The sequence below is a fragment of the Cibotium barometz genome, chromosome 62 (genome assembly GCF_041138505.1).
Source record: "Cibotium barometz isolate CiBa-2024 chromosome 62, ASM4113850v1, whole genome shotgun sequence".
Taxonomy (NCBI): Eukaryota; Viridiplantae; Streptophyta; class Polypodiopsida; order Cyatheales; family Cibotiaceae; genus Cibotium; species Cibotium barometz.
Genome location: NC_141107.1, coordinates 29,056,529 through 29,081,812, shown reverse-complemented (window position 1 = coordinate 29,081,812; position 25,284 = coordinate 29,056,529). Strand labels below are relative to the sequence as shown.

Here is a 25,284-nt window from a genome sequence, read left to right as displayed (position 1 = left end):
TGATAAAAATACACATTGATAATATGTGTGCGAGCACGCTCTCTCTCTCTCTCTCTCTCTCTCTCTCTCTCTCTCTCTCTGTGTCTCTCTCTCACACACACACATATACAATTAATAAACTATATTATTATTAAAATAACATACCAAGACTAGCATTGTCATATTATTTATTAAAATATTACATAATACAAATAATTTTAAACAACAATTACTCGACTTGTGTGTTTGTGTGTTTGTGTGTGCGCCTCTCTGCGCGCCACACCCCCCACATATACCATTAATAAAATATATTATTATTAAAATATTATACTACAAATAATTTAAACAACAATTACTCGACGTGTGTGTGTTTTTGCACATCTCTTTCTTTCTTGATTTTCATCCAACTGCCTGTTGATTGCCTTCTTGCTTAGAGATGACGGCTATGTTGTCGCTTTTACCTAGAGATGAAGGCTACAAAGGACCACCTCCTCTCACGACTCCATTGTTCTCCATGATAAACTTTCAGGGGTCCTTTGGGGGAGGTCCTTGCACTTCTCCGAGGAAGAACCAACACAAAACACCACCGAGCAAACAAGACCAGGGGAATAGACTTAACTGTTTGGCATCTAGACAAAGGTGTGACCATGATTTGATTGACCAAGTTCCTATGGAATAGCAGATCCTGAATAAGGATTCCCATGACACATGCTGATTCTTGCCATGTTGAGTTTGCCAATCAACTACATATAAACAATGTTTATAACATAAAAGGAGCAAAGTAAGTCATCTCGCCCCAGTTCCTGCAGTCGAAAATCAAGGTGCACAACGCCAACAAAACAAAACAAAAACGTGAAATTTATCATGGTTTTGATCCTCTTCTGCACCAAAAATTCACAACAATCCATAGAAAATATTTTTTGCAATGTGCTTGTAGGGCAACAGACAGATCACACTGAATAATCCACAAGATGAAAGGTGTTTGTACCCTTATGAGATCAGAAAACAATCGTTGTAATATGAGACCATCTCAAAACCACACCCATGAGCGTGGTAGACATCCTTAAAATTTACACACAAATGAGGGCATAAGCAATCCCCAAGCTCGCACCAAATTATAAATAAACCCAAATTCTTTTGGGCATAATGAATCTTTTACATATACATGTATGATTTTCAAGAAACAAGCATATCACCAGATTATACATGGGTTAAGACCCGCTAACCCAAAATATCAGCATCTCTTATTATACCATTAGGTTGAAACTGCTGAAATTATTGTCTCTGATGGAAGGCCTTCTGTTTCTTCAGTATTTGGGTCAGAATCAATCTCTGTAGCTTCCAGAATGCTCTCTTCCGAAAAAGCTCCGCATTCCTGCATTGTTAATCGATGGTACTCCAGCACTTCCCGCAAGAACTGATTTTCTCTCAAGTAATATGCATTCTCTTGTGCTAGCCGGGCCTTTTCTGCAAGTAGGGTCTCCAGCTGAACTCTCACCTGGAAAATAAGGCATAGTTTTAAGTCTGATGTGCAAAAGAAAACAGTAAGAAGAGTAAGGTAGCTTACACATTCTAAATAAAAATACAGCTACAACAAAGCTAGAATGGATACCTGATTTAATTATTGTCTCCAGAAAAAAAATCTAGAAAACTAAGGGCAGAATTAACCACACGTTATTAGGCTCAGTCAAAAGTGTCTCTAGTGTGAAATTTGCCTGGAGATGACATTACACTTGAAATTATATTCTCGGTTTCCTAGAATGTCCAATAATCCCATTGATGCTTCTTCCTAAACCACATACATGGATTCAAGAAACTACCTCCTCACAAAGTCCAAAGGAAAAACTACCTCCTGTGGCACCTCCTGCCTGTGCTCTCCCCTTTCTTCCTTCTTGCACTGCCCTGCCCTCATGTCCGCCTTCTCACCTTCCCCCACCACCGCCTCCTGTCTGTGTGCTGCCCCGCTCCCTGGTGCAGCCGTGCAGAAAGAATGGGGGGTAACTGCCTACCCTGTTCCTTCTTCGCCACAGCCCTCCCCTCGCCTGCTCCTTTTCTGCCCCACTCCCTCACGCAACCTGTCGGCCTGCGTTCCGTTGCCCCCCCCCACACGCGCCCTGTTCTGCTGCTTACAGCTTTCAGGCCTAGTTTATCAGTGGCAAGTTTCGGCATTCTCTGGTCTTTTACCCCTAAGAGGACTCCATAGCACTTGCTCCGTCATCCCCAACCGAGGCCACCGCCCCTTGCCTCTCCTTTTCAGAAGAAAATCTCCAACTTCTCACTTCAACATTTGCCTCTTTGGAGGACTCCACCTTGGTATGCAAGATTGTGGGCAGACACCCGGCGCGCGGACAGTTCAGGGATCTTTTACAAGCATGCCTTCTCGGCGTGGCTACTACCAGGTTGAGTTCAATTCGCCTGCAGCTTCAGACAAAGTCATGTAGCTGAGCCCCGTCACACTGCGTACGGCCCAAGCCTTATTTGCGGGGTGGCAGCACGGCTTCAAACCGGCGTCCGATTTTCTGGCCACCATCTCAGGCTTTCCTGTGTGACAATCTGCTTTCCAAGCCTCACGAAGCAATACCTTCCTCTCCTCCCGATGATAGGTGGTGCTATCAAGAGGGTGATGGAATCCGCTTCGGTTCTTGCGCGGACAGCTGGGATTCCATCCCTTCGCATTTGCGTCGCCTCCCTAGACTTAGTGCCTCACATCGTTTCGCTCCCTAGTATGCAAGGGGACCTAATTCTGCAGAGGGTGGAGTACGCTGGCCTCCCAGGCCAATGTTTCATATGTCGCCAGATGGGACACCTTGCTAGAATCTGCCCTCGCCGGCAAACCGGGATGCCACCTCCAGTTGTCCCCCCCCCCCCCCCCCCCCCCCCTCTCTTTTCGGGGACCCAATTCAGACTCTCCTCAGGGAGGTAGACGGGACACAGGCTGCCATGCACCAGAGCACCAGACCCCGACTGAGGTCATCGCTGGAGAGTGGCACTGTGGCAGACCACTGGCCCGAGGCGAGACCACCGACCGACATCAAGAGCCAAGCGGTGTCGACAGGCGTGCCTGGCTAGCAGGATCCAAGAGGATACGGTTTTGTCAGAAGACCGTTTTGAGCATTTATCTCAGCAATCCCCTGATGGTGATGGGCCCCCCGCAGTTCCCTCGTAGAACACAATCCCCCCCCCCCCCCCCGGTCTGGAGATTGTCACCTCGTCGGGACCCCCTTTAAGTTTTCAGCCAGTGGAAATCGTTGCCCCTTCAGTGCCTGCAAGCCCCCCTTTCCCTCCCCCTCCCCCTCCCCCACAGTCTACTTCGACTCTCCCCCTTCCTGCTTCCCTGCTCCAGCTATTCCAGATCCACATCCCCCCCCCCCCCCCCCCCCCCCCCCCCCCCCCCCGCCCCGCTTGCCCTCCAGCTACGCTAGATCCGGAGAGGCGACAATCGGCCAGCTCCGTCCGCCGATTGATTCACCATTTTTCGGAGCCGGTAGAGATGAGCATTGTTGCCTCTCCAGTCCGAGCTCCCCCCTCCAAAGTCGCCAAGCGGCCCCCCAAGGTGTTGGGACAGCCAGTCGACTACAATTTTTTCCAGTGCGCCGGAGAGAGGAGATTTGGGAGAGGCTGTATTTTCACTCAGGCACAACTACAGGAGTCGTGGATGCAAGCCTTGGCGAGATTGGCAGTCTTTTACAAGAGGCAGCACATAGTAGATTGGCTGGCTTCCAAGAGCAAGAGAGGAGTATTCGCAGGAGTCTTGCCTCTCTACAACGGCTTCAACTGGCACATAGGAGCTTAGCAGTTGGCACTTGGTTGGCCATTGGAGGCGGACCAACATTATGTCAACAGTGTGGCCATCCCCAGGAGTCTCAGCATCACTGTCTTTGGGATTGCCCAAAGGCCTAACAGGTCTAGCAGAGGATGTCACCATTTTGGGCATCTCCAGAAGTCATGTGTGGATAGACTTTGGATGCTCGAGACGGTTTCTTGGACACAGAAATGGGCTTTGGAGCTTAAGTGTCAAGTGGAAAGAATGTATGGCAAACTCTTGAGGATTTGGGAGCGATCGAGCGATGAAACAGGTTTCTACATGGTGCTTACATGTCTTCATGTGGTGGAACACACAGAGATCATCTCCTAAATTTTAGAAAAAGTTGCTATTTTTGGCAATCTCCAATTCACGTCATTACCTCCGAAATTCAGCAGAGATCGAGGATTGCCAAAGCGCCATCGTGAAATTAGCTATCATCTGGGATATTTTTAGAGCTGAAGATAGTGGAATTTTTGGCCTTTAGATTGGGACATGTGGCAAGAAAGTGGATCAAAGTGAGAAAAGTGGCCTCACACTCGTCAAAAAGTGGATCAAAGTGAGACAAGTGGCCTCACACTTGTCATTATAACCTTCTCTTGCCATTTTAGCTCATGGGAGGCCCAAATCTATAAATTGCTCTCTCTTCATTAGGGGAGGCTCTCTTGCTATCTTGCGCATTTTCACAATGGATCAGGCTCCCGCACGTATTGTCACGTGAGGCAATGTTGCTTGGACCATTGAGGCCACCATCATCATGCCGTACAAGGAGGAAGGTGGGAGACTAGCCGTTCAAGTCTCTCACCTTCATATTTTCACTGTGCCAATTCCAACTCCACGTATTGGTCGTTGGACCCAAGATTCTTGTCAAAGATGGGAGATTTGTAGTAGTAGAGCCATGTGGCATATATGGAGAGCTCAATGCAACAAAGCCATAGAAGGCACCCTCACCTTGCCAACGGAGTCTATCCGGAGCATCTGGCTCAATATCATTCAATGATTCATGCCCTCCGTGGTCAGTGGGAGCGCTTCAGGGCAGCTCATACGACATGAGAAGTGTGAGGAGGCCTTCCTCAAGTTCTAGCAGCACGGTCCCTTTCTTATAGATAGAGGTGGCGAGCCCACTTGGCATTACAGACCACGTGTGGTTATTCCTTCTGAAACCGAGGTGGGTGGTACAATCCAAATTCTTGGGAATATTAAACCTCACATTAAAGATACTAAGTTCAGATAGCTCTACCAGTTACAACCACACTCACCCAGTATAAAAGATTTGGAAAACTTGACAACGTAATGGGTCGGGAACAGGCTGCCCCCCCCCCCCCCCCCAACAAAACTTTATTACAGGGAGTATTTACAGATACATGTAGAGGGTGCTCTTGCACCGGATTTCCAAGTACCAAGGATGAAAACAAAATAAAACAAGTCCTCCGCTTCCCACTTCACACTGGTGTAATGTGGATCTCACAGGAAAGAAGTCTCACATAGTCAGCTATGTGGATCTCGCAAACCCTCCCAGTCTCACACTAGGCTGGATGCACCTAGAGAGCCTTGCTCATCTAGTCTTCAATCTGTAGTTGAAACATTTGTGCAACATCACTTTCTAACACATACATTCCTTTTGGATACTCCTTCAAGGTACTTGTATCAAGAGAGATATTCGATGAAGAGCCTTCAGCAGGTTCTACACTTGAATTTTATGAATAGTTCTCCACCTACTTGTGTATGTGCTAAATTTATGCTGATAATCAACTGTTCTTCCCTGTATGCAGCCTTGGTGTATGAGTAGGAGTGGAGAAAGATAGTAACCTTCAACTGTGTTTGCAGCCCTGTGCTGAGACTCGAGAGAGGGATACACTTTGTACGCAGCCCTGTATGCAGCAAACTGCCCAATGGGGAAGAGAGAGTTTTTGACAAGCTGCCCATCCCCTCCTCTTTGTGCACAGCTTTGGAAGAAGCCAAGAAGGGAATGATGGGGTGTGTCACTGGTTCAATTCCGAGAGAACAGAAGGAGTGATGCTTGTGGTTCACTGTTCAGTCCAGCCAGGGAGCATATTGATGTCCTTCATTCAGCCTGTGTGAGGGAGAAAGAGAGAACTTCGAACACTTCAGTCGGCTGGCATGCGTGAGAGAGAGAGAGAGAGAGAGAGAGAGAGAGAGAGAGTCTTGAATGGTTCAGTTCTCCTCAAACGGAGAGAGAGAGAGAGAGAGAGAGAGAGAGTCTTGAATGGTTCAGTTCTCCTCAAACGCTTCTGGCTACCAGAGGCAGGGGGAGAGAGAATTTCGAATGATTCAATCTGCTTGATTCAGTCGGCTGGCGTGTGAAAGAGAGTATTTCGAATGCTTCAAGCCCGTCGGTGAGGTAAAGGGAATCCATAGCTTCAGCCCATCGGTGCATGAGAGAGCAAGACGTTGGCCTTCGCTTGGTCTAACCGAAAAAGAAAATGCCGGAGTCCATCGCCAGCCAGCTATCCTCCTCCCCCCACATCGACCACCTTGCTATATCCAAGTGAAGGCACCATCGTTTTAATGTGTCCAAAATTCCCACGTAATGATTTTGGGTTCACTAATAATTAGAATACTCCCTTAGGGTGCCCATTGGGGTGTTCACACCCATTTTTAATGTGGGTGTGAAGTTTGAACACTCCACCTTATAAAATTTACCAAAATCCTAAACATGGTTTTTAAGACTTTCAATGGCCAGTTTTGGCGCCTGCAAAAGCAAGTCACTAATCAACAAGCAAAGGCATCCAGACAGCCTCATAGCCAATAGTTCTGGGTGTCCCTAGCGCCACGAGACCGGACGTAAGCATGCATGCATGCATGCAAGACACGAAAACAGGTCATGCATCTAATAAATCTATTATTTCCACACACATAAAATGAAATGCATATGCAAATATACTTTGGAAATCCCCCGTTCTCAAGCCATGTATCTCACCAAGGGATCTAGTCATACTAGATGACCCCGGGCATCAGTGTTCCCAATCATACTGGTCACACCTTGTCACCAATTGGCCGACCATTTGGTCCATCTCCAGTTTTTGTGTCTCGTTCACTTGAGGCCAGGCCAGTGTCTCATGTGAAGAGGCCAGTATTTTTGCTGACATGGACGGGAGCCAGACTGGTGCCACCCGTGTGTTAGCAAGATGGTATCGTATGGACGGGAGCCAGACTGGTGCCACCCGTGTATGACCTGGACTGTGTTCGACCCATGGGATTGTCACACCATGGAAGAGCCACTATTTGTGCCGTGTCTTACCTATGGGACTGTCACTCCATAGGGAGGCTCATGCCTGGAACTGTGTCTTACCTATGGGATTGTCACTCCATAGGAAGACCAGGTTTTTATGTTTTACGTCGTGCCATTTTTGTGCCGACAGATATTTTGTACTTGTTCCATGAACGGGAGATATGTCCATGATACTATTTGCACATGCACTCATATTTTGCATGTCTGAAACTGTTTTCGCATGACTTGTATTTTTGTGTTTGCCTGCTTGACGTGTTACTTACTGAGCGGGGACGCCTGCCAGTGAGTCGTGAAGTCTGCTCTGTTTTCTGACAAGTTTTGGTGCATGTGAACAGGTGGTAAGTGTATTACACATGTTGGTTTAACATTTTATATTCTAACCCTTTGTTTTATAAGGTTAAATGTTCACACTCGCTTAAAAGTGGGCACCCCCTTTGGGCACCCACTTAGGGGCCAAGGTGGGGAGCCACACTTAAGTGTGTGTGTGTGTGTGTGGGGGTGGGTGCATGGTCACCTACCCACACCCCCTTGAAACTGGTCGCCCACATGCAATCGTGGGGAGCCAGCCAACAATATGGTTTAACTCCACTTTAATTTTTATAAAAAAAAGCCTTCATCTAAATCCTAAGGAGGCTGGCGTTCATCTTTTCGCTCCTTACAGGTTGCGCCAACTTTTCTCCCTCAAGCTGACGGCGACGCCCACTGTTATACAGGCTGCGCATGCTTTTTCTCCTTGAGGCGACTCCTTTTGTTTCTCTACAGGTTGCACCTGCCATAACCAGCAGGCTGTTCTTTCTGCACTTCAGACAGCGAAGGTTGCAGCCAGGCGCCTCCCCATCCTCACAGGCGGCTGCCTCATTTCACGCTGCGCTTCTGCTCCTTCCTAGGCGGCTGCATATCTGTATAACCAGGCAGCAACTGTATGCTGCGCAGACTGCCTATCCTACAGGCTGCTGCGTACACTTCTCCAGCCAGGCTACCACATAGGCTGTGTGTGCGCATCAGTCAGGCAGCCTTACAGACTGTACAGCCACCCACAGAAGGCGTCTGTGTGTTCATTCTCCAGCTGTTGTGTTCCTACACCTAGGCGGCTGGCGGCTATACTCTCCAAAGCTAGCAACTGCACAAGCCTCTCCTTCCGTACAGGCTGTTGTATTCTTCACCAGGCGGCTGCATCACTAGGTGGCTGTAGCAAGACAAGTTACGCCTCCTCATCCACACGAAGGCGGCTGTGTCCTGCACAGCAGGTGATTATACCTCTTTTCCAAAGGCAGCGTCTTCCGTCTTCAAGTGGCTACAACTGGTGTCCCACTCAAGTAACTACACACAGATACTCCGGGTATTGGACTTCCATCCGCCATCTTCAAGTAAGTGAATTTTCAGATTTAAGTAAAGTACTCTGTGATAAATCTGATAAGGAATTCTCTCCACGGCAACACCCATTCGGTGCCGGGTAGTCCAAGATCTATTGGAGAACCTCGGTCCAAAGGTGCTGAGATCGGGAGAGCCAGGCGTTAGTACAGGAGCGCCTGTTTGTGCGTGGTCCTGGAACACCAGTTGGGCGCTCTCTGCGGAGTCCAGTGAAAGCACAGGACCGTAGAGATTAAACCACGCTAGTGGTCGTTCTGCTTCGAACTTCTACTTCGAACGTCGACTTCGAGCCTATTTGTTTGGTACTGTATTCATATGTACATGGACATCATCTCGTTCTTGGAACCCATGGAGCATTGTATTTGTTAAATACTCCCAATAAATATATCATATATTGAGGGGGGGGTCGGCCCGTTCCGGCCCCAGTGCTGGTGTCCATCTATCCATTTCATTTCATTTCAATTTCAAGTTGTTTTTAAGTTGTCCTTTTCAAATTGTGGTATTAAGTTGTGCTATTACGCGTGTGGGTGTCCAACGGAGTCTATTCCCACTTGACGAGATCGGTTTCATTGGTATCAGAGCACGGTTGTTTCCCTCTTCCGAGTGGGAAAACGAACCTGTGTACTAGACACTCCACTTTTAGCACACTTAAACACAATGGACAGCCAAGGCAACCCTTTGGAGGTGCCAAATTCGAGGGGTCCATCTAGTGCCTCTCGTGGCTCTGATGCTCTGCGAGGAAGGCACAAGCCCCTTGAAAGGGTTAATGATAGTGAATCAAAGGGTCAACTGTCTCCAGGAAAGACAGTTATGCTTGAACAAGAGCCTGATGCAATGAGGGCTGAAATGGAACATATGAGAAAACTTTTGCATGCACAAGAGCAAGAGTTAAAATTTTTGCATGAAGATCCCCATGTGCAAAGTGCCATTGAAGCTAGGAAAGCTGATGCAATGGTAGATGTAACTTTTGAGTCCATGGCACGGGAAGTGGGCAAGAAGCCAAGGGAGTTGGCACTTGCCTACGAAGTAACTCCCTTTATGCAAATCATTGAGGATGAAAGAAAGAGGAAGTTTCGCTCCGGACTGCAACCAGCATATTGTTCGGGCATTGAATTGCACCCGAAACATACTTTGCAACAGCTCACAGCTTCTGCTCTTGCCACGGAGCAATTGGTGCTCAAGATTAAACAGGATCAAGGAGGTTCAAAGGGGAAAGACAAGGCTGTCCCAAATCTGCAAAAGGGTGGACAGCCACCTAAAAAGAACTTCCGAGAGACTCACAAGGGTGGTAAAGCTGAAAATAACACATCTAAAGATCAGGGCCCAAGGAAGAACAAATTCGGCTTAACCCCGGAGCAAAGAGAGCAATATGCGAAGGATGGAAAATGCTTTTCTTGTGGTAGCAAAGACCACATGTTTCGACAAGGCCCTGACCGCAAACCTAAGCACGAGGACAAGCAGACCAAGGCTAATGTACATGCAGTTCCTGATGTGCGAGGAAATACAAGTCATGATGCAAAAGAGCGAATGGTTTGCAAGGCTTGGGGACAAATCAAGGATCAGCCCGCACTATTCATGTTTGATGACTATGCAACCGATAACTTCATCTCTATGCAAACGGCAGCTGCATTGGGTATTGAGGTTGAGAACATGGGACCTCAGATTGAAGCCGAAGCTGCATTTATTGGTAAAGAGGTGCAGGTTACCCCATTCATAGGGAAGTTGCGCATCCATATCCAGGGCTACCTTGATAATGAACATTTCCTGATTGCTCCACTAAATGGACGTGATGTATTGTTGGGCAAGCCGTGGCACCATAGGCTTGAGCCCCGCAAAGACTACAAGTCTAATATGATTTTTTTTATGCATAAAGGCCGCATGCATTTTATTGATGCTAGCAAAGAAGGGGATTCCATCCCACTTGTATCACACATCCAAATTAATAAAGCAATCAAAAAGAGTCTTTCTGCGTACTTGGTTTTTGTGCGTGATAGCCTTGTGCCAAATCATCAAAATGTGGATGCTATGTCTAATGATAGGTTGAATTTTCTTTATGCATTCAATGACTGTTTTGCTGATACTTTGCCGAGAGAATTACCTCCCCAAAGGCCCGAAGATCACCGCATAGATCTTGTGCCAAGTAGTTCTCCACCCAACAAACCCACATACCAAGTGAGTGTTGCACAACAAGAAGAGATCATGAAGCAGGTAAACGAGCTTTTAGAGAAAGGTTTGGTTCAGCCCAGTTCCTCGCCTCACTGCTCTCCTGTGCTTCTTGTTCAAAAGAAGGACAGATCATTCCGCATGTGTGTGGACTATAGAGCTTTGAACAAGCTTACCATCAAGAACAGATTCCCAATTCCGCGAATTGATGATATTTTGGATAAGCTTGATGGTTCGGCTTGTTTCAACCGACTTGATTTGAAGAGTGGTTATCACCAAATAAGAGTGGTTCCACAAGATGTCCATAAAACTGCATTCAGGACAGCCTTCGGACTATATGAATTTTTGGTAATGCCTTTTGGTCTCACCAATGCTCCTGCTACGTTTAATCGTATGATGGATAGGATATTCCGACCCCATCGCAAATTTACAGGAGTATTCTTTGATGATATCTTGGTTTTCTCCAAGAATGAGCAAGAACACAGAACTCATTTGGTCACAGTGTTCGAAGAGTTGCGGAAGCATAAACTTTTCATTAATGCCAAGAAAAGTGAGTTCTTCCTTTCAGAGATTCATTATTTGGGACATATTGTATCCAAAGATGGAGTTACAATGGATCCTGCAAAGATAGAGACCATTCGGAATTGGCCCGAATTGCAAAATGTACATCAAGTACATAGTTTTCTGGGATTATGTTCGTATTACAGGCATTTCATAAGGCATTTCGCTATGATTGCCACTCCTCTACATGATCTCACAAAGAAGAAAATCACTTTCAAATGGACTTCAAAAGAACAGGATGCTTTCTTGCAGCTCAAGCATGCTATCATATGTGGTCCAGTTTTGATTGTTCCTGACTTGCACAAGTCATTTGTAGTTGAATGTGATGCTTGTGGTGATTGCATAGGAGCTGTTCTAAATCAAGAAGGGCATGCAGTTGCATACGAAAGCCGTCGTTTGCATGATGCTGAGCTTCATATGGACATCTATGAGAAAGAGCTCTTGGCTGTAATTCATGCCTTAAAGATATGGAAACATTATCTTCTTGGGGCTGAATTTGTAGTCAAGACAGATCGTCAAAGCTTGAGATACTTTCTATCTCAGACAAAGCTTTCGGAGAAGCAGATGAGAATGGCAAACTTTCTTTCCATGTTTCATTTTCAGATTGTGCATACTCCAGGAAAGAAAAATGTGGTAGCCGATGCATTATTCAGGAGGCCTTCTGTAGCCGCAGTCTCAGTGGCCTCTCATGGAGACTTATCTGCTATGCGAGAATTGTATCATTTGGATGCTGATTTTTGCCATATATGGACTGATTTGATGGCTGGTCATTCACATGCCTCTTATGTTATCAACGAGGGTTATCTTATGAAGAATAATTGCCTATGTGTGGTGAAGGATTTGCGTTCAAAGGTTATGGATGAATGTCATGCTCCACCTTATGCTGGTCATAGAGATATTATGCCCACTACTCGCATGATTCAGAGATATTTCTTTTGGCCAACCATGCGTAAAGACATTGAGGCTTATGTACGTGCATGTATTACTTGCCAAAAGGCGAAATTTAATAGGCAAAAACCTCCAGGTTTGCTTCAGCCATTGCCTATTCCCTCGCAACCTTGGGAAAGCATTTTATATGGATTTGCCTAGATCCCAGCATGGGAATGATGCTATTTGGACCATTGTGGACAGGTTTAGCAAGCAAGCTCATTTCTTGCCCGTCAAGAAAACCATTAACGCTGATCATATGGTAAAGCTTTTTCTTGCTAATATTTTCAAGCATCATGGTATGCCTAAATCCATTGTTGGGGATAGAGATCCCAGGACTACAAGCCTCTTTTGGAGGGCTTTATTTGATAATATGGGTACTAAACTTGAGTTTTCATCAGCTTATCATCCCCAAACGGATGGCCAAAGTGAAGCTACAAATTCAGCCGTGTTGGATTTGTTGAAATGTTATGTGGCAAATCAAAAGACTACATGGGAGAAGTATCTTCCACTTGTTGAGTTTGCCTACAACAATACGATCCATGCTTCCACGGGAAAGGCTCCATTTGAAATTATCTATGGCAAAGTGGTATTGCCACCCATCCTTCGTACAAAGGATGAGATTTTTGCAGCTGATGAATATGTTCGTGATTTGGATGTCGCCTTTGGTCAGGTACGGACAGCCATTGCAAGATCACAAGATAAGCATAAAATGGCTGCTGACAAGCATAGAAGGGACATGGAAGTCAAAGAAGGTGATTGGGTTTTGCTGAAATTTGAGAAGGCTAGGCTTCGGAAGAGGCCAGGACGAGAAGGATCATATCCTAAGCTTTCTCCTCGCTATTATGGACCCTTCAAGGTGATTCAGAAGATCAATGAAGTGTCCTACAGGCTTGCTTTACCTAGTCATTGGAAGATTCACAATGCTTTTCATGTGAGTCTATTTCCGAAATATGTGGGGCCAGATCCTGATGAGCCTGAGATTGAAGAGCTTGAGGAGATCCTCCAGCCAGAACAGATTGTTTTTCACAAGGAGAGAAAGCTACCTGCAGGAAAGCTTTCCAGGAGATACCTTGTGAAGTTTAAGAATTATTTGCCTATTGATGCCAAGTGGATAAATGAGGACTATTTTGTTGATTACCCAGAGTTGTTGCAGGCATATCTTGAGGCTTTTCAGTTGAGGACAACTCTTTAGAAGCCCGGGGGGATGTCACCAATTGGCCGACCATTTGGTCCATCTCCAGTTTTTGTGCCTCGTTCACTTGAGGCCAAGCCAGTGTCTCATGTGAAGAGGCCAGTATGTTTGCTGACATGTACGGGAGCCAGACTGGTGCCACCCGTGTATGACCTGGACTGTGTTTGACCCATGGGATTGTCACGCCATGGAAGAGCCAGTATTTGTGCCGTGTCTTACCTATGGGACTGTCACTCCATAGGGAGGCTCGTGCCTGGAACTGTGTCTTACCTATGGGATTGTCACTCCATAGGAAGACCAGGTTTTTATGTTTTACGCCGTGCCATTTTTGTGCCGACAGATATTTTGTACTTGTTCCATGAACGGGAGATATGTCCATGATACTATTTGCACATGCACTCATATTTTGCATGTCTGAAACTGTTTTCGCATGACTTGTATTTTTGTGTTTGCCTGCTTGACGTGTTACTTACTGAGCGGGGACGCCTGCCAGTGAGTCGTGAAGTATGCTCTGTTTTCTGACAAGTTTTGGTGCATGTGAACAGGTGGTAAGTGTATTACACATGTTGGTTTAACATTTTATATTCTAACCCTTTGTTTTATAAGGTTAAATGTTCACACTCACTTAAAAGTGGGCACCCACTTAGGGGCCAAGGTGGGGAGCCACACTTAAGTGTGTGTGTGTGTGGGGGTGGGTGCATGGTCACCTACCCACACCCCCTTGAAACTGATCGCCCACATGCAATCGTGGGGAGCCAGCCAACAATATGGTTTAACTCCACTTTAATTTTTATAAAAAAAAGCCTTCATCGAAATCCTAAGGAGGCTGGCGTTCATCTTTTCGCTCCTTACAGGTTGCGCCAACTTTTCTCCCTCAAGCTGACGGCGGCGCCCACTGTTATACAGGCTGCGCATGCTTTTTATCCTTGAGGCGACTCCTTTTGTTTCTCTACAGGTTGCGCCTGCCATAACCAGCAGGCTGTTCTTTCTGCACTTCAGACAGTGAAGGTTGCAGCCAGGCGCCTCCCCATCCTCACAGGCGGCTGCCTCAATTCAGGCTGCGTTTCTGCTCCTTCCTAGGCGGCTGCATATCTGTATAACCAGGCAGCAACTGTATGCTGCGCAGACTGCCTATCCTACAGGCTGCTGCGTACACTTCTCCAACGAGGCTACCACATAGGCTATGTGTGCGCCTCCAATCAGGCAGCCTTACAGACTGTACAGCCACCCACAGAAGGCGTCTGTGTGTTCATTCTCCAGCTGTTGTGTTCCTACACCTAGGCGGCTGGCGGCTATACTCTCCAAAGCTAGCAACTGCACAAGCCTCTCCTTCCGTACAGGCTGTTGTATTCTTCACCAGGCGGCTGCATCACTAGGTGGCTGTAGCAAGACAAGTTACGCCTCCTCTTCCACGCGAAGGCGACTGTGTCCTGCACAGCAGGTGATTATACCTCTTTTCCAAGGCAGCGTCTTCCGTCTTCAAGTGGCTACAACTGGTGTCCCGCTTAAGTAACTACACACAGATACTCCGGGTATTGGACTTCCATCCGCCATCTTCAAGTAAGTGAATTTTCAGATTTAAGTAAAGTACTCTGTGATAAATCTGATAAGGAATTCTCTCCACGGCAACACCCGTTCAGTGCCGGGTAGTCCAAGATCTATTGGAGAACCTCGGTCCAAAGGTGCTGAGATCGGGAGAGCCCGGCATTAGTACAGGAGCGCCTGTTTGTGCGTGGTCCTAGAACACCAGTTGGGCGCTCTCCGCGGAGTCCAGTGAAAGCACAGGACCGTAGAGATTAAACCACGCTAGTGGTCGTTCTGCTTCGAACGTCGACTTCGAGCCTATTTGTTTGGTACTGTATTCATATGTACATGGACATCATCTGGTTCTTGGAACCCATGGAGCATTGCATTTGTTAAATTGTCACGACCCTGTGTTTTTCTCTGGACAGTATGCAGGTGTGCACGGGGACATGGTGGACAGTGTGAATGGCATCAGATTGGAGTTAAAAAGGAAGCCCATGTGTGGACAACCCCAAGTGTGAAGGGGGCAAAGAGACATTAATTAAAAAGGTTTTATAACCTTTGGTGGCCAAAAATTAAAGTTTCAAAGGTTTTAAAACCTTGGGAGGCCCCTAGGCAATTTATAGAGGCTACTCCACTTTTGGAGGTCCACGCCTCTTTCTCTCTCTTGCTTTTTGAGAGGCGTGCAAGTTCACATGCGTGGAAGAGAGGAGAAGTCGACTGCATATGTGGGCTGCTGGTTTTGGCTGCGCACAGAAGAGCCCGTGCAGATTTGTACGACTGCAGGTACAGTGTACGGTTGTTGCAGGTACAGTGTACGGATGCTGCAGGTCAGGCGGCTGCAATTACAGATTCAAGCGGCACAGGCAGGTACAACTACATGTCCAGTCCACGTGGCAGCTGTACGACTGTGCAGGTTCAGGTGTACGACTGTACGACTACAGGCACAGGTGTACGGACAGGTACAGCTGGTACAGGCGGCTGCTGTACAACAGCTGATATAGGAGGCAGCTCCACACTATTTGGTACGGGTGGCTGCTGGTGTTGACCTGTTCGGATAGGTGGCTGCAGGCGTGTGCTTTTTGGAGGACGGCGTGTTTTTGCACAAAACAGGGGCTGGTTTTTCATGAACATAGACATCATGTCGATGGCGTTCAACTGATGGAACTTTCAGCTTCTCTTTGCTTTGGTTCGGGACTGTTTTGGAAAGGGTTTATGGACTGTTTCGTGGCAGTGCATGTGGCTACGAGCATGAGCAATTTCGGGACTGTTTATGGGCTGTTTTTGTTTGGCTGCAAATTCAGCTATGTACTTGGGTTTCTGGCTGCAAGTACAAGTCACTTGGTTATGTTTCTTGGCATGGGAGTGATGCAAGCTCGCATGGCTGCGTGCTCATGGAGCAGATTGTTTTCTTCCTGCTAGAAAGGAACAGAGGGACCTATAGTTTTGGGCATCTCTATGTTTCCAGATGTTTCATGAGGGAACAGGTAACTAGATGTATGCCGATGTAGGCACTGTTGTTGAATGGTGCCATGAATGGTTCTGTATGGAAACAGGACAGAAGTTTCAAAGGGAAACAGGCCTAAGGGTTTCATGTGGAAACAGGTCGTAGGTTTCTCGAGGAAACATGTTTTTGGGTTTCTCCAGGAGATAGGTCACATGCAGGCAGAAGGTACAGGAATGGACACATGTTTGGTACAGCCTTGCTACTGATTGGGCAGGGGACAGGGAATCCATGACAGAGATGGATAGTACCCTTGGAAGGTAGAGAGGGTTGGTCCAGGTGTGTCGACTGTATGGTATGCTGTGCTGTGATACGAGTTCTCTTTTGAGAGACACTTTAGGAGTCTGTGTTGTGATGCAGAAGCACTGGATGTGTCAGGGTGTGATGCTGTTCATAGGGTGAGAGGCTATGGATGGTTGTGGTAGTCCTGATCTTAGGAGAAAGCTTCTGTATGCAGACTCAATGTGAGAGAGTCTTTCAATGTGAACAATGGCTGGACTTGTTTGTGGATGCCGAGTGGATATGAAGCCATGATGCAGGTTCTTTGCAAGCTTCAGGGGTTCTACTGTGACGGCTGAGTTTCCAGCCTTATTGTAATCAAAGCTCTTATAATCAATTAAAGAAATACCGCAAGGGGCGCCACTGCGTTTTGGGGCCAATCGGTGTCCGTGTACTGGCTCCCCCTGTTTGTTTTTCCTTTTCTAGGTCCTCAATGGCGTTGAAGTGTTTTATGTGCGAGTGTTTTTTTCACCGCCCGTCAGATTTCTAAAGGCCGGTTTCAAGGTTTCGTTGCCGGGACACATCGTCGACTTTCTCAAGGAGGCAAGCCCGTGGTTGTCACATCAAAAGCTTCAACATGAGGAAAGTGAAAAGAAAGTGCAGGAGACAGTGCAGGATTTTGTGTCTTTGCGTATATGAGGTGAAGAGCAAGAGCTGAAGATGAAGCTCAGGAGAAAAGACACCAAGGACAAGAAGTAGTCGGCCAGGAACAAGAAGCAGTTGAAGTGTTATGGTGCAAAACATGGGTTGAAGGCTATGGCTTTCGACAGTTTTTGTCACCGGTTGTATCTTCATAGAGGCTTCATGGGTTCGGAAGACAGTTTCTTTCTATGTTTAGCAATGGTGATCTACTATGCTTCATCGTGGACTTGTGCTTACCACTTGGGTGGAGTGCAAGCAGGTTTTGGGTGCCTGAGGATGTATCAGATGAGGCTCAGACGGAAGCGGAGGAACTTGACGAGGTTCTTATTCCTGATCAGATACTGGCACATAAGGAAAGAAAGGTACAGGGTAAAGTTTCCCGTCGCTATCCTGTGAAGTTCAAGAGCTGTTCACTGATGGATGCGAAGTGGATGGAGGAGGTTCATTGATGGATGCGAAGTGGATGGAGGAGGGTGACTTAGCAGATTTACCTCAGGATTTGCAGCTTTATCTTGCTGCCTTTGAGTTGGAGTCGACTCTTGTTACGGCTCATTCAGGTTCAGCAGAGCATAGGTCTGGAGCATTACCTGATGCTCAAGAGGGGGGTAGCACCTCCGCTCCCTTGTACAGACAGGCTCAGTTGTCATCTAGGAGTCGCTTGGTGACATCTGATGGGGAGAAAACAGCAATTAGGGTTAAGGTTCATTCATGGGAGACATACACAGAGAAGCAAGGGAGAGAGAGAGAGAGAGAGAGTTGTGGGGATAAGTCAACTCATCAAAAGCATGAGTGTGTGACTCCCCTATCACACATGTATATTGCACTAGTACACATAGTGCACTTAGTACATTAAAAGTACTAAGTGTACTATGTACTATAACTTATGGGCTTGTACACACTATAAGGGTGGGCATAACGCCTTTACCCCAACAACCTCCCACTTAAAGGCAAAGTGCCCTTAAGTAAAGGAAAAGAAAAAATCAGCATGTACATGATAATATACAAGGCCATATCAAGGCTGAAAATGGCCTCATCCAATGCCCATCAAGTGTCTGCAATGAGCAAACCGCTCCGGAGGCAAACTCTTTGTCAACAGATTAGCCGGGTTGTCATCCGTGTGAATCTTAACAAGCTGAATTTGCTTGTTCTCTATCACCTCTCTGATGAAGTGATACTTCACATCCACATGCTTTGTCTTTGCATGAAAGACAGGGTTCTTTGCCAACTGGATGGCACTCTGACTGTCACAATGCAACAATGGAATATCCCCTGTATAGCCCAAATCAACCACTAACCGAGATAGCCATAATGCCTCCTTGCAAGCCTCTGTGGCTGCAATATACTCGGCCTCTGTAGTAGATAAGGCTGTGCACTTCTGCATCCTGGATATCCATGACACAGCACCTCCTGTGAATGTAAATACATAACCGGTAGTAGACTTCCGGTTATCTGGATGACCGGCATAATCCGAATCCGTGTAACCATGCACTAATGCATCCTGTTTGCCAAAGCAAATGCACAAATCCTGAGTGCCCTTCAGGTATCTCATGACACCTTTCACTGCTTCCCAATGCTTCTTGCCAGGGTTGGCCATGTATCTAGAAACCACTCCCACTGCAAATGCAATGTCCGGCCTAGTAGCAACCATGGCATACATGAGACTGCCACAAGCTGAAGCATACGGAATCTTGGCCATATCAGCCCTGTCTCTATCTGACTGTGGGCTGTCCATAGCACTGAGTTTCACATATGGAGGCAAAGGAGTACTAGCCTTCTTCCCCCCGTCCATATTGAACCTCTGCAAGACTTTGCCAATGTATTCCTTCTGAGACAAATACAACACATGCTGATTTCTGTCCCGAAGTATCCGCATACCCAAGATGTGATTTGCATCACCCAAATCCTTCGTATCAAAGGTTTGATGCAGCCTCTGCTTCAAGGCATCCATCTCTTTACGAGATTTCCCGGCAATCAACATATCATCAACATACAAGATGAGGATCAATAGACTGCCATCCAAAGCTTTCTTGGTGTACAAGCAGTGATCTATGTCACTTCTCCTGAATTTTTGAGATTTCATGAATGTATCAAATTTATGATACCATTCCCTTGGTGCCTGTTTGAGCCCATAAAGACTCTTTTTCAGCTTGCATACAAGCTTCTCCTTTCCACTCACTGCATAACCCTCTGGCTGCTGCATATATATCTCCTCATGGAGATCACCGTGAAGAAAAGCAGTCTTCACATCCATCTGAATCAAGTCCAGATCATCATGCGCAACCAAAGCCAACACAGCTCTAAGTGTGGTCATTTTGACCACTGGAGAGAAGATCTCATCAAAGTCCACACCATATTCTTGCTTGAAGCCCTTAGCCACTAACCTGGCTTTATATCTTGGCTTTGCATCAGATGCAACTTTGAGCCTGTATACCCACTTGCATGGCAAAACCTTCTTGCCTGCAGGCAAATGCACCAACTTCCATGTTTCATTTTTATGCAGAGAATCCATCTCTGACTTCATGGCACGCTCCCATAGAGCCTTGTCTGCCCTCTGTAAAGCCTCTTTATAACATGAGGGCTCCCCACAGTCAGTAAGCATCAAATAGTCAACCCCTGGAACAAACCTGTCAGGGGCTCTGGAGGGTCTTGTGGACCTCCGTACCCAATGACCATCATTTGCAGGTTGCTGTCCAGCCTGCATATCACCCATTGGTGGCTCCTGTTCCATGCCATAAGGCTGAAATATCATGCCCAGTATCTCCTCCAACTGTGGTATATCCATAGGGATATCTTCTGCCATCTCTGGCTGTCCATTTGGACCATTTTCAGCACCATTTAAGGGCTGGTTTTCCTGCTGTAATGGCTGATTTACAGCCCTTTGTTGTTGTCCATGATGTCCATCATCATCAAAGATGACTCTGCCAGGCTCCTGTTGCCTTGCAGGCTCCTTATACATGCATGTTTCATCAAAAATGACATCATTGCTGCGTATGATCTTTCTATTCACGGGATCCCAAAGTCTATACCCCATTTCACCTCTGTCACCATATCCTAGGAATATGCATTTATGAGACTTAGGATCAAGTTTGGTGCGCATTTCCCTGCGTATGTGCACGTACGCAACGCAACCAAACACTCTCAAGTGCTTGTATGACGGAGGCTTCCCTGTCCATACTTCTTCTGGCACTTTCCCACCAAGCCTCGTGTTAGGTGACCTGTTTATAAGGTGAACGGCTGTCATAACAGCTTCAGCCCAAAAACCATGAGGTAATGCAGCATGTGACAACATAGAACGGACCTTCTCCTGTATGGTCCTGTTCATCCTCTCTGCTGTCCCGTTTTGTGGAGGATCATAAGGAGTAGAGAGCTCCCTCTTGATGCCTTTAGCATCACAAAAGTCCTGAAACTGTTTGGACGTATACTCTCCACCATTGTCGGAACGCAAAGCCTTCAGTGTTTTGCCAGTTTGATTCTCAACATGAGCAACAAACTTCTGAAACACTGAGAATGTATCACTCTTCAAACGAAGAGGATAAACCCACACCTTGCGTGTGGCATCATCTATAAAAGACACAAAGTATTTTGCCCCTCCCAAAGAAAGCTGAGGCATCTCACATACATCTGTATGCACAAGCTCTAACTGAGCATCTTTCTGTCCAAGAGCTTTCTTGTGGGGGCACTGGAGTTGCCTGCCATAAATACAATGCTCACAAAACTGAAAACTTGAAAACTTTAGAGAAGGCAAGTAACCCAAACGAGACAATTGCTCCATTCCCTTGACACTCATGTGTCCCAACCGGCTATGCCACATAGAAATTTCCGGCAGCTCGGTTGCATTTACATTAGCATGGTGACAAACACCTGCATGCATAAAGTAAAGAGTGTCCACCTTAGAGCCTCTGGCAACAACCAGTGAGCCCTTACTAATCTTCCACTTTCCACTACCAAATGTGGTAACATAATCAGCATCATCAAGCTGTCCAGTAGAAAGCAGGTTCTTCTTGATCTCAGGCACATGCCTGACATCATGGAGCATAAGCTGTGAGCCATCTGAAAACACAAGCCTCACATCACCTCTGCCAAGAATCTTGCATGCATGGTTATCACCCAAATAAACCACTCCTTCATTGCCAGCAGTATACCTGACAAACAAGTCTCTGCAACCTGTGACATGAAAGGAGGCACCTGAATCAATGATCCATGAGTGCATACCATGACCACCTGTAAGAAGTGAATGGGCATCAAGTGAAGAAGTAAATAGGACCTCATCCTCACTGCCACCTGCATGTGACACATTGATTTCTTCAATCTTGACTCCACTTTTGCCCTTTGGCTTTACATCTTTGGCTTCATCTTTCTCTTTGTCTTTGCCTTTTCCCTTTTCTTTTTGATCATTTTTCCATTTGTAGCATTGCTTTTTAATGTGTCCCTTTTTGCCACAATAATGGCATTCCAAATCCTTTTTGGAGCGAGACTTGCTCCTTCCCCTTTCTTGGCTTTTACCCCTTTGCTGGGATCTCCCACGTGCATTCATTGCATTGGACTTTCCAACAGAGTTGTTTTTCCTGTTCATCTCTTCTTGAAGAAGAGCACCCTCAACATCTGCATATGACAGCATAGCATTCGAATTGCTAGTGGCTGTCCTGAATGTGTCCCAACTCTCTGGCAAAGTGCATAACAAAAAGGTGGCTTTGAACTCATCGTCCATTGCCAGCTTTTGATTGATAACTTGGCTGACAATACCATTAAACTCATTGAGATGGGCTGTCATAGACGCCCCTTCCTTCATCTGAAGACCTATGAGTTTCTTCAACCAATACACTTTGCTTGAGGCACTTTGTTGGGCATACAAGTCCTGCAATCTCTGCCACATTCCCCAAGCTGTCTTCTCTTCACGAATGCTGAAAAGTAACGAGTCTGACACAGACAACATGATAGTAGATCTTGCCAGCTCATCCATATCTTCCCACTCTTCAGCTGTAAGAGAAGCGGGCATCACACCCCTTTCTTTGATAGGCTTGTGCTGCTTTTTCTGGAGCAACACATTGTAGCACTGGGTTTGCCAAATATCATAATTATGCGAGCCTTCAAGCTTCTTGATGTGAAGCAATGAAGAGCTCTCACCTGTGGTTGCCATAGCAATATGCAACCTTTAATGCCTGACTCCCTGCAAATGTGCAAACACTGCACCAAAAGCACACAAAGTGCTCACAGATGTTCTCCCAAGCTTTATCTCCCACTGCGGAAGCAAGAATGCAACTTTTCTCCCACTTTATGTGATGAAAACACCAAAATCTGGTTGCTGCAGATTTTGGACAGCACCTTAAATGTGCTCTTTTGCCCTTCCAAAGTACTGTACAGCAGTACTAAGTGCTCACCTGTAATGTACTAAACCTGTCCCGGCAAGTACAGCAGCTGAAATTGAACCTTTTGGTCACTCAAAACAGTGTACAGCCATGCCAAAAACATGCACAAAGCTGTGCCAAATCTGTACCAGCAGGTACAGTAGCAATAAATGCTCTCCTGGCTGTCCAAATGAGTGAAAATCAGACTTTTACAGTCCTGTACACTGCATAAAACAGTCCCGAACAGAAATTGGGCAAAAGCCTCTTGACTGCAAGCTGATTTTTGAGGATTCAAGGCATAAATGTCTTGCCTGCTGCTTTGCCAAGCTCAACAAGCATACAAACTTGAAAAGCCCCTTGATTTGAGATCAATTTCTGATCATACATGGTACATTGGCGCACATGAAGGCATCCAGAGTGTTCACGATGCTTCCCCCTGGCCACATATACATCAAATACATGAAAGCCCCTTGATTTACAGGCACATTGAGTGCTTGTAAGGCATCAGCACATTATCCACAGCATCAAATGCGATCGCCTGCATGCAAATCAACCAAATCGGCACAAAAGCCCCTTGATTTGCACTGCAATTTGCTGCAATTTTGCCCAAATGTGCGATTTCTCACATCATACAGCATGTATGAGTGCTTAATTGCACAATTACATCAAAAGCCGCAAATTTCGACATCCAATTTCCTGCAAATTGATCCTGATTTGACCAATTTCCTGCAAATTGATCCTGATTTGACCAATTTCCTGCAAATTTATCCTGATTGTGACTAATGTCACCCAATTTTGCCAATTTTGCTCAAAAATTGAGCAATTGGGCACCTGTACCTGCTCAATTGTTGATTGTACTTGCTCAATTGCAAATCCCAAAAAAAAATTGAGAAAAATACCTTGTAATTTTTTGATTTTTCTGTGATTTGCAGGCTGTTGCAGGAAAAGAGATGATTGCTGCTTCTGTTCTGTGCAGGTGGGAGCTCCTTGCTGGGAACGATGCCTAAGAAGGCACGGGCTTCAGGACTGCTGCTCTTGTGATTTGCTACGGGTACCTTCCCCTCTCGAGCGGAGGTGTAACAAAACGAGCGCAGGGCGTACGAACGAGACTCATGAGTCAGGAGTGATGACTCGTCACTCAAGAGAGCGAGAGCGTGAGCGAAGGGGGGAAGGTACGAACGAGACTCATGAGTCGGGAGTGATGACTCGTCACTCAAGAGAGGAGTCGGCTCGCTGCTCAGAAGCGTCCGTGGTGGTCACTATTGCGGCCAGCAGGCGGCGTGGGGACCTTGGCGAGGCGCGAGGCGCCGTAAAGGGTCTTTCGAACCGGTTTATCCTCTTCGCGTTGGGTTCGCACAGGCCTCCTCTTTGCCACGTATTCGCCTAGCGCCAGCTGACTCGCTTGACGCTCGCTATGCTGCCTTCGCCTGCAGAGCTACCCGCTTTACCAGCTCCTTGGTACTCGTAGGCCACGCCCTTCTCCTTGACTGCGATCAGCACACGCATGCAAAACCCAGTCGCCCACACGCTCAGCACAGTTTTTGCACGCCTTGTCTGCCTCGATTGCTGCGAGCAAGCTTCACTGTTCTATGCTTGCTATCAAGGAGAAGAGGGAAGAGGGAGGGATCAGATAGCTCTTCGATGTAGAAAACCTTACCACTCTCTACCACAGGGATCTCCTGTAGCCAAAGCTCTGATACCAGTTGATGGGGAGAAAACAGCAATTAGGGTTAAGGTTCATTCATGGGAGACATACACAGAGAAGCAAGGGAGAGAGAGAGAGAGAGTTGTGGGGATAAGTCAACTCATCAAAAGCATGAGTGTGTGACTCCCCTATCACACATGTATATTGCACTAGTACACATAGTGCACTTAGTACATTAAAAGTACTAAGTGTACTATGTACTGTAACTTATGGGCTTGTACACACTATAAGGGTGGGCATAACGCCTTTACCCCAACAACATCTTTGTATTCACCCGAAGGTACTGAGGCTGACAGTACATCTGCTTATGGGACTTCTATGATCTTGTGTTCTAGACACATGAGATGATGGTTGAGTATGGTTCACAGTCGCGCGCACCTTGAACTATAACTGCAACTATGGATAACTCTATGGAGGGCATAAGTCTTGCGAGCAGTCCTAGAGTTGGTTTGGTTCATATATGGATTGAACTCTATTTGTGCATGTATGCATACACTTTTTGTGGTATTATTGTATTCTGGTGCCATTGGATCCTGGTACCATTGAGAATACATTGGGTAATACTCTGGATTGTGTCGTGTGCTGCATGTATATTGGTATGATACATCAAGTGCTTTATTATGTTCATGGATGCACCACTGGGTGTGACTCCTACGGGATGGCCATGCGACATATGTGGGAAGTACTTAGTGGATGTAGTGTTTGGATGCATTGAGTGCTTTCATATGCTCATGTTGTACCATCAGTCGTGGGTCCTGCGGGATGCCCATGGGCGTAAGGCTTGCGAGCAGCTCTTAGACTGTTACTTTAGAGTAGGTAGAGCATCTTGAGGAGCATATTGTTTGCGAATGCATATATGTGTCATGCAAATGTTTGTCATATGTAGAATGATGCATGGTTTTGTTTTTGGCTAACACAGTTAACGTGTTTCCATTTGGTTTTAGACTTTTGCTGTAGGTTCGGAAGGAACAAGCAAGAGGTGTTTGTCACTTTGGCGTGACAGTGTGGCCTATTGTGCAGGATGATTGTTTTAT

The 25,284-nt window shown here is 46.4% G+C and overlaps 1 protein-coding gene across 1 annotated transcript in view; it reads right to left on the bottom strand.

The window, feature by feature from the left end:
• Nucleotides 1-948: 948 nt before the first annotated feature.
• LOC147604334 (uncharacterized) overlaps nucleotides 949-25,284 on the bottom strand; it is a 32,886-nt gene continuing 8,550 nt past the window's right edge. The window contains exon 7 of the mRNA XM_086795667.1: nucleotides 949-1,477. Coding sequence (XP_086651793.1) covers nucleotides 1,235-1,477 — 243 coding nt within the window. The 3' untranslated portion in view covers nucleotides 949-1,234. The remainder of the gene's footprint in view (nucleotides 1,478-25,284) is intronic.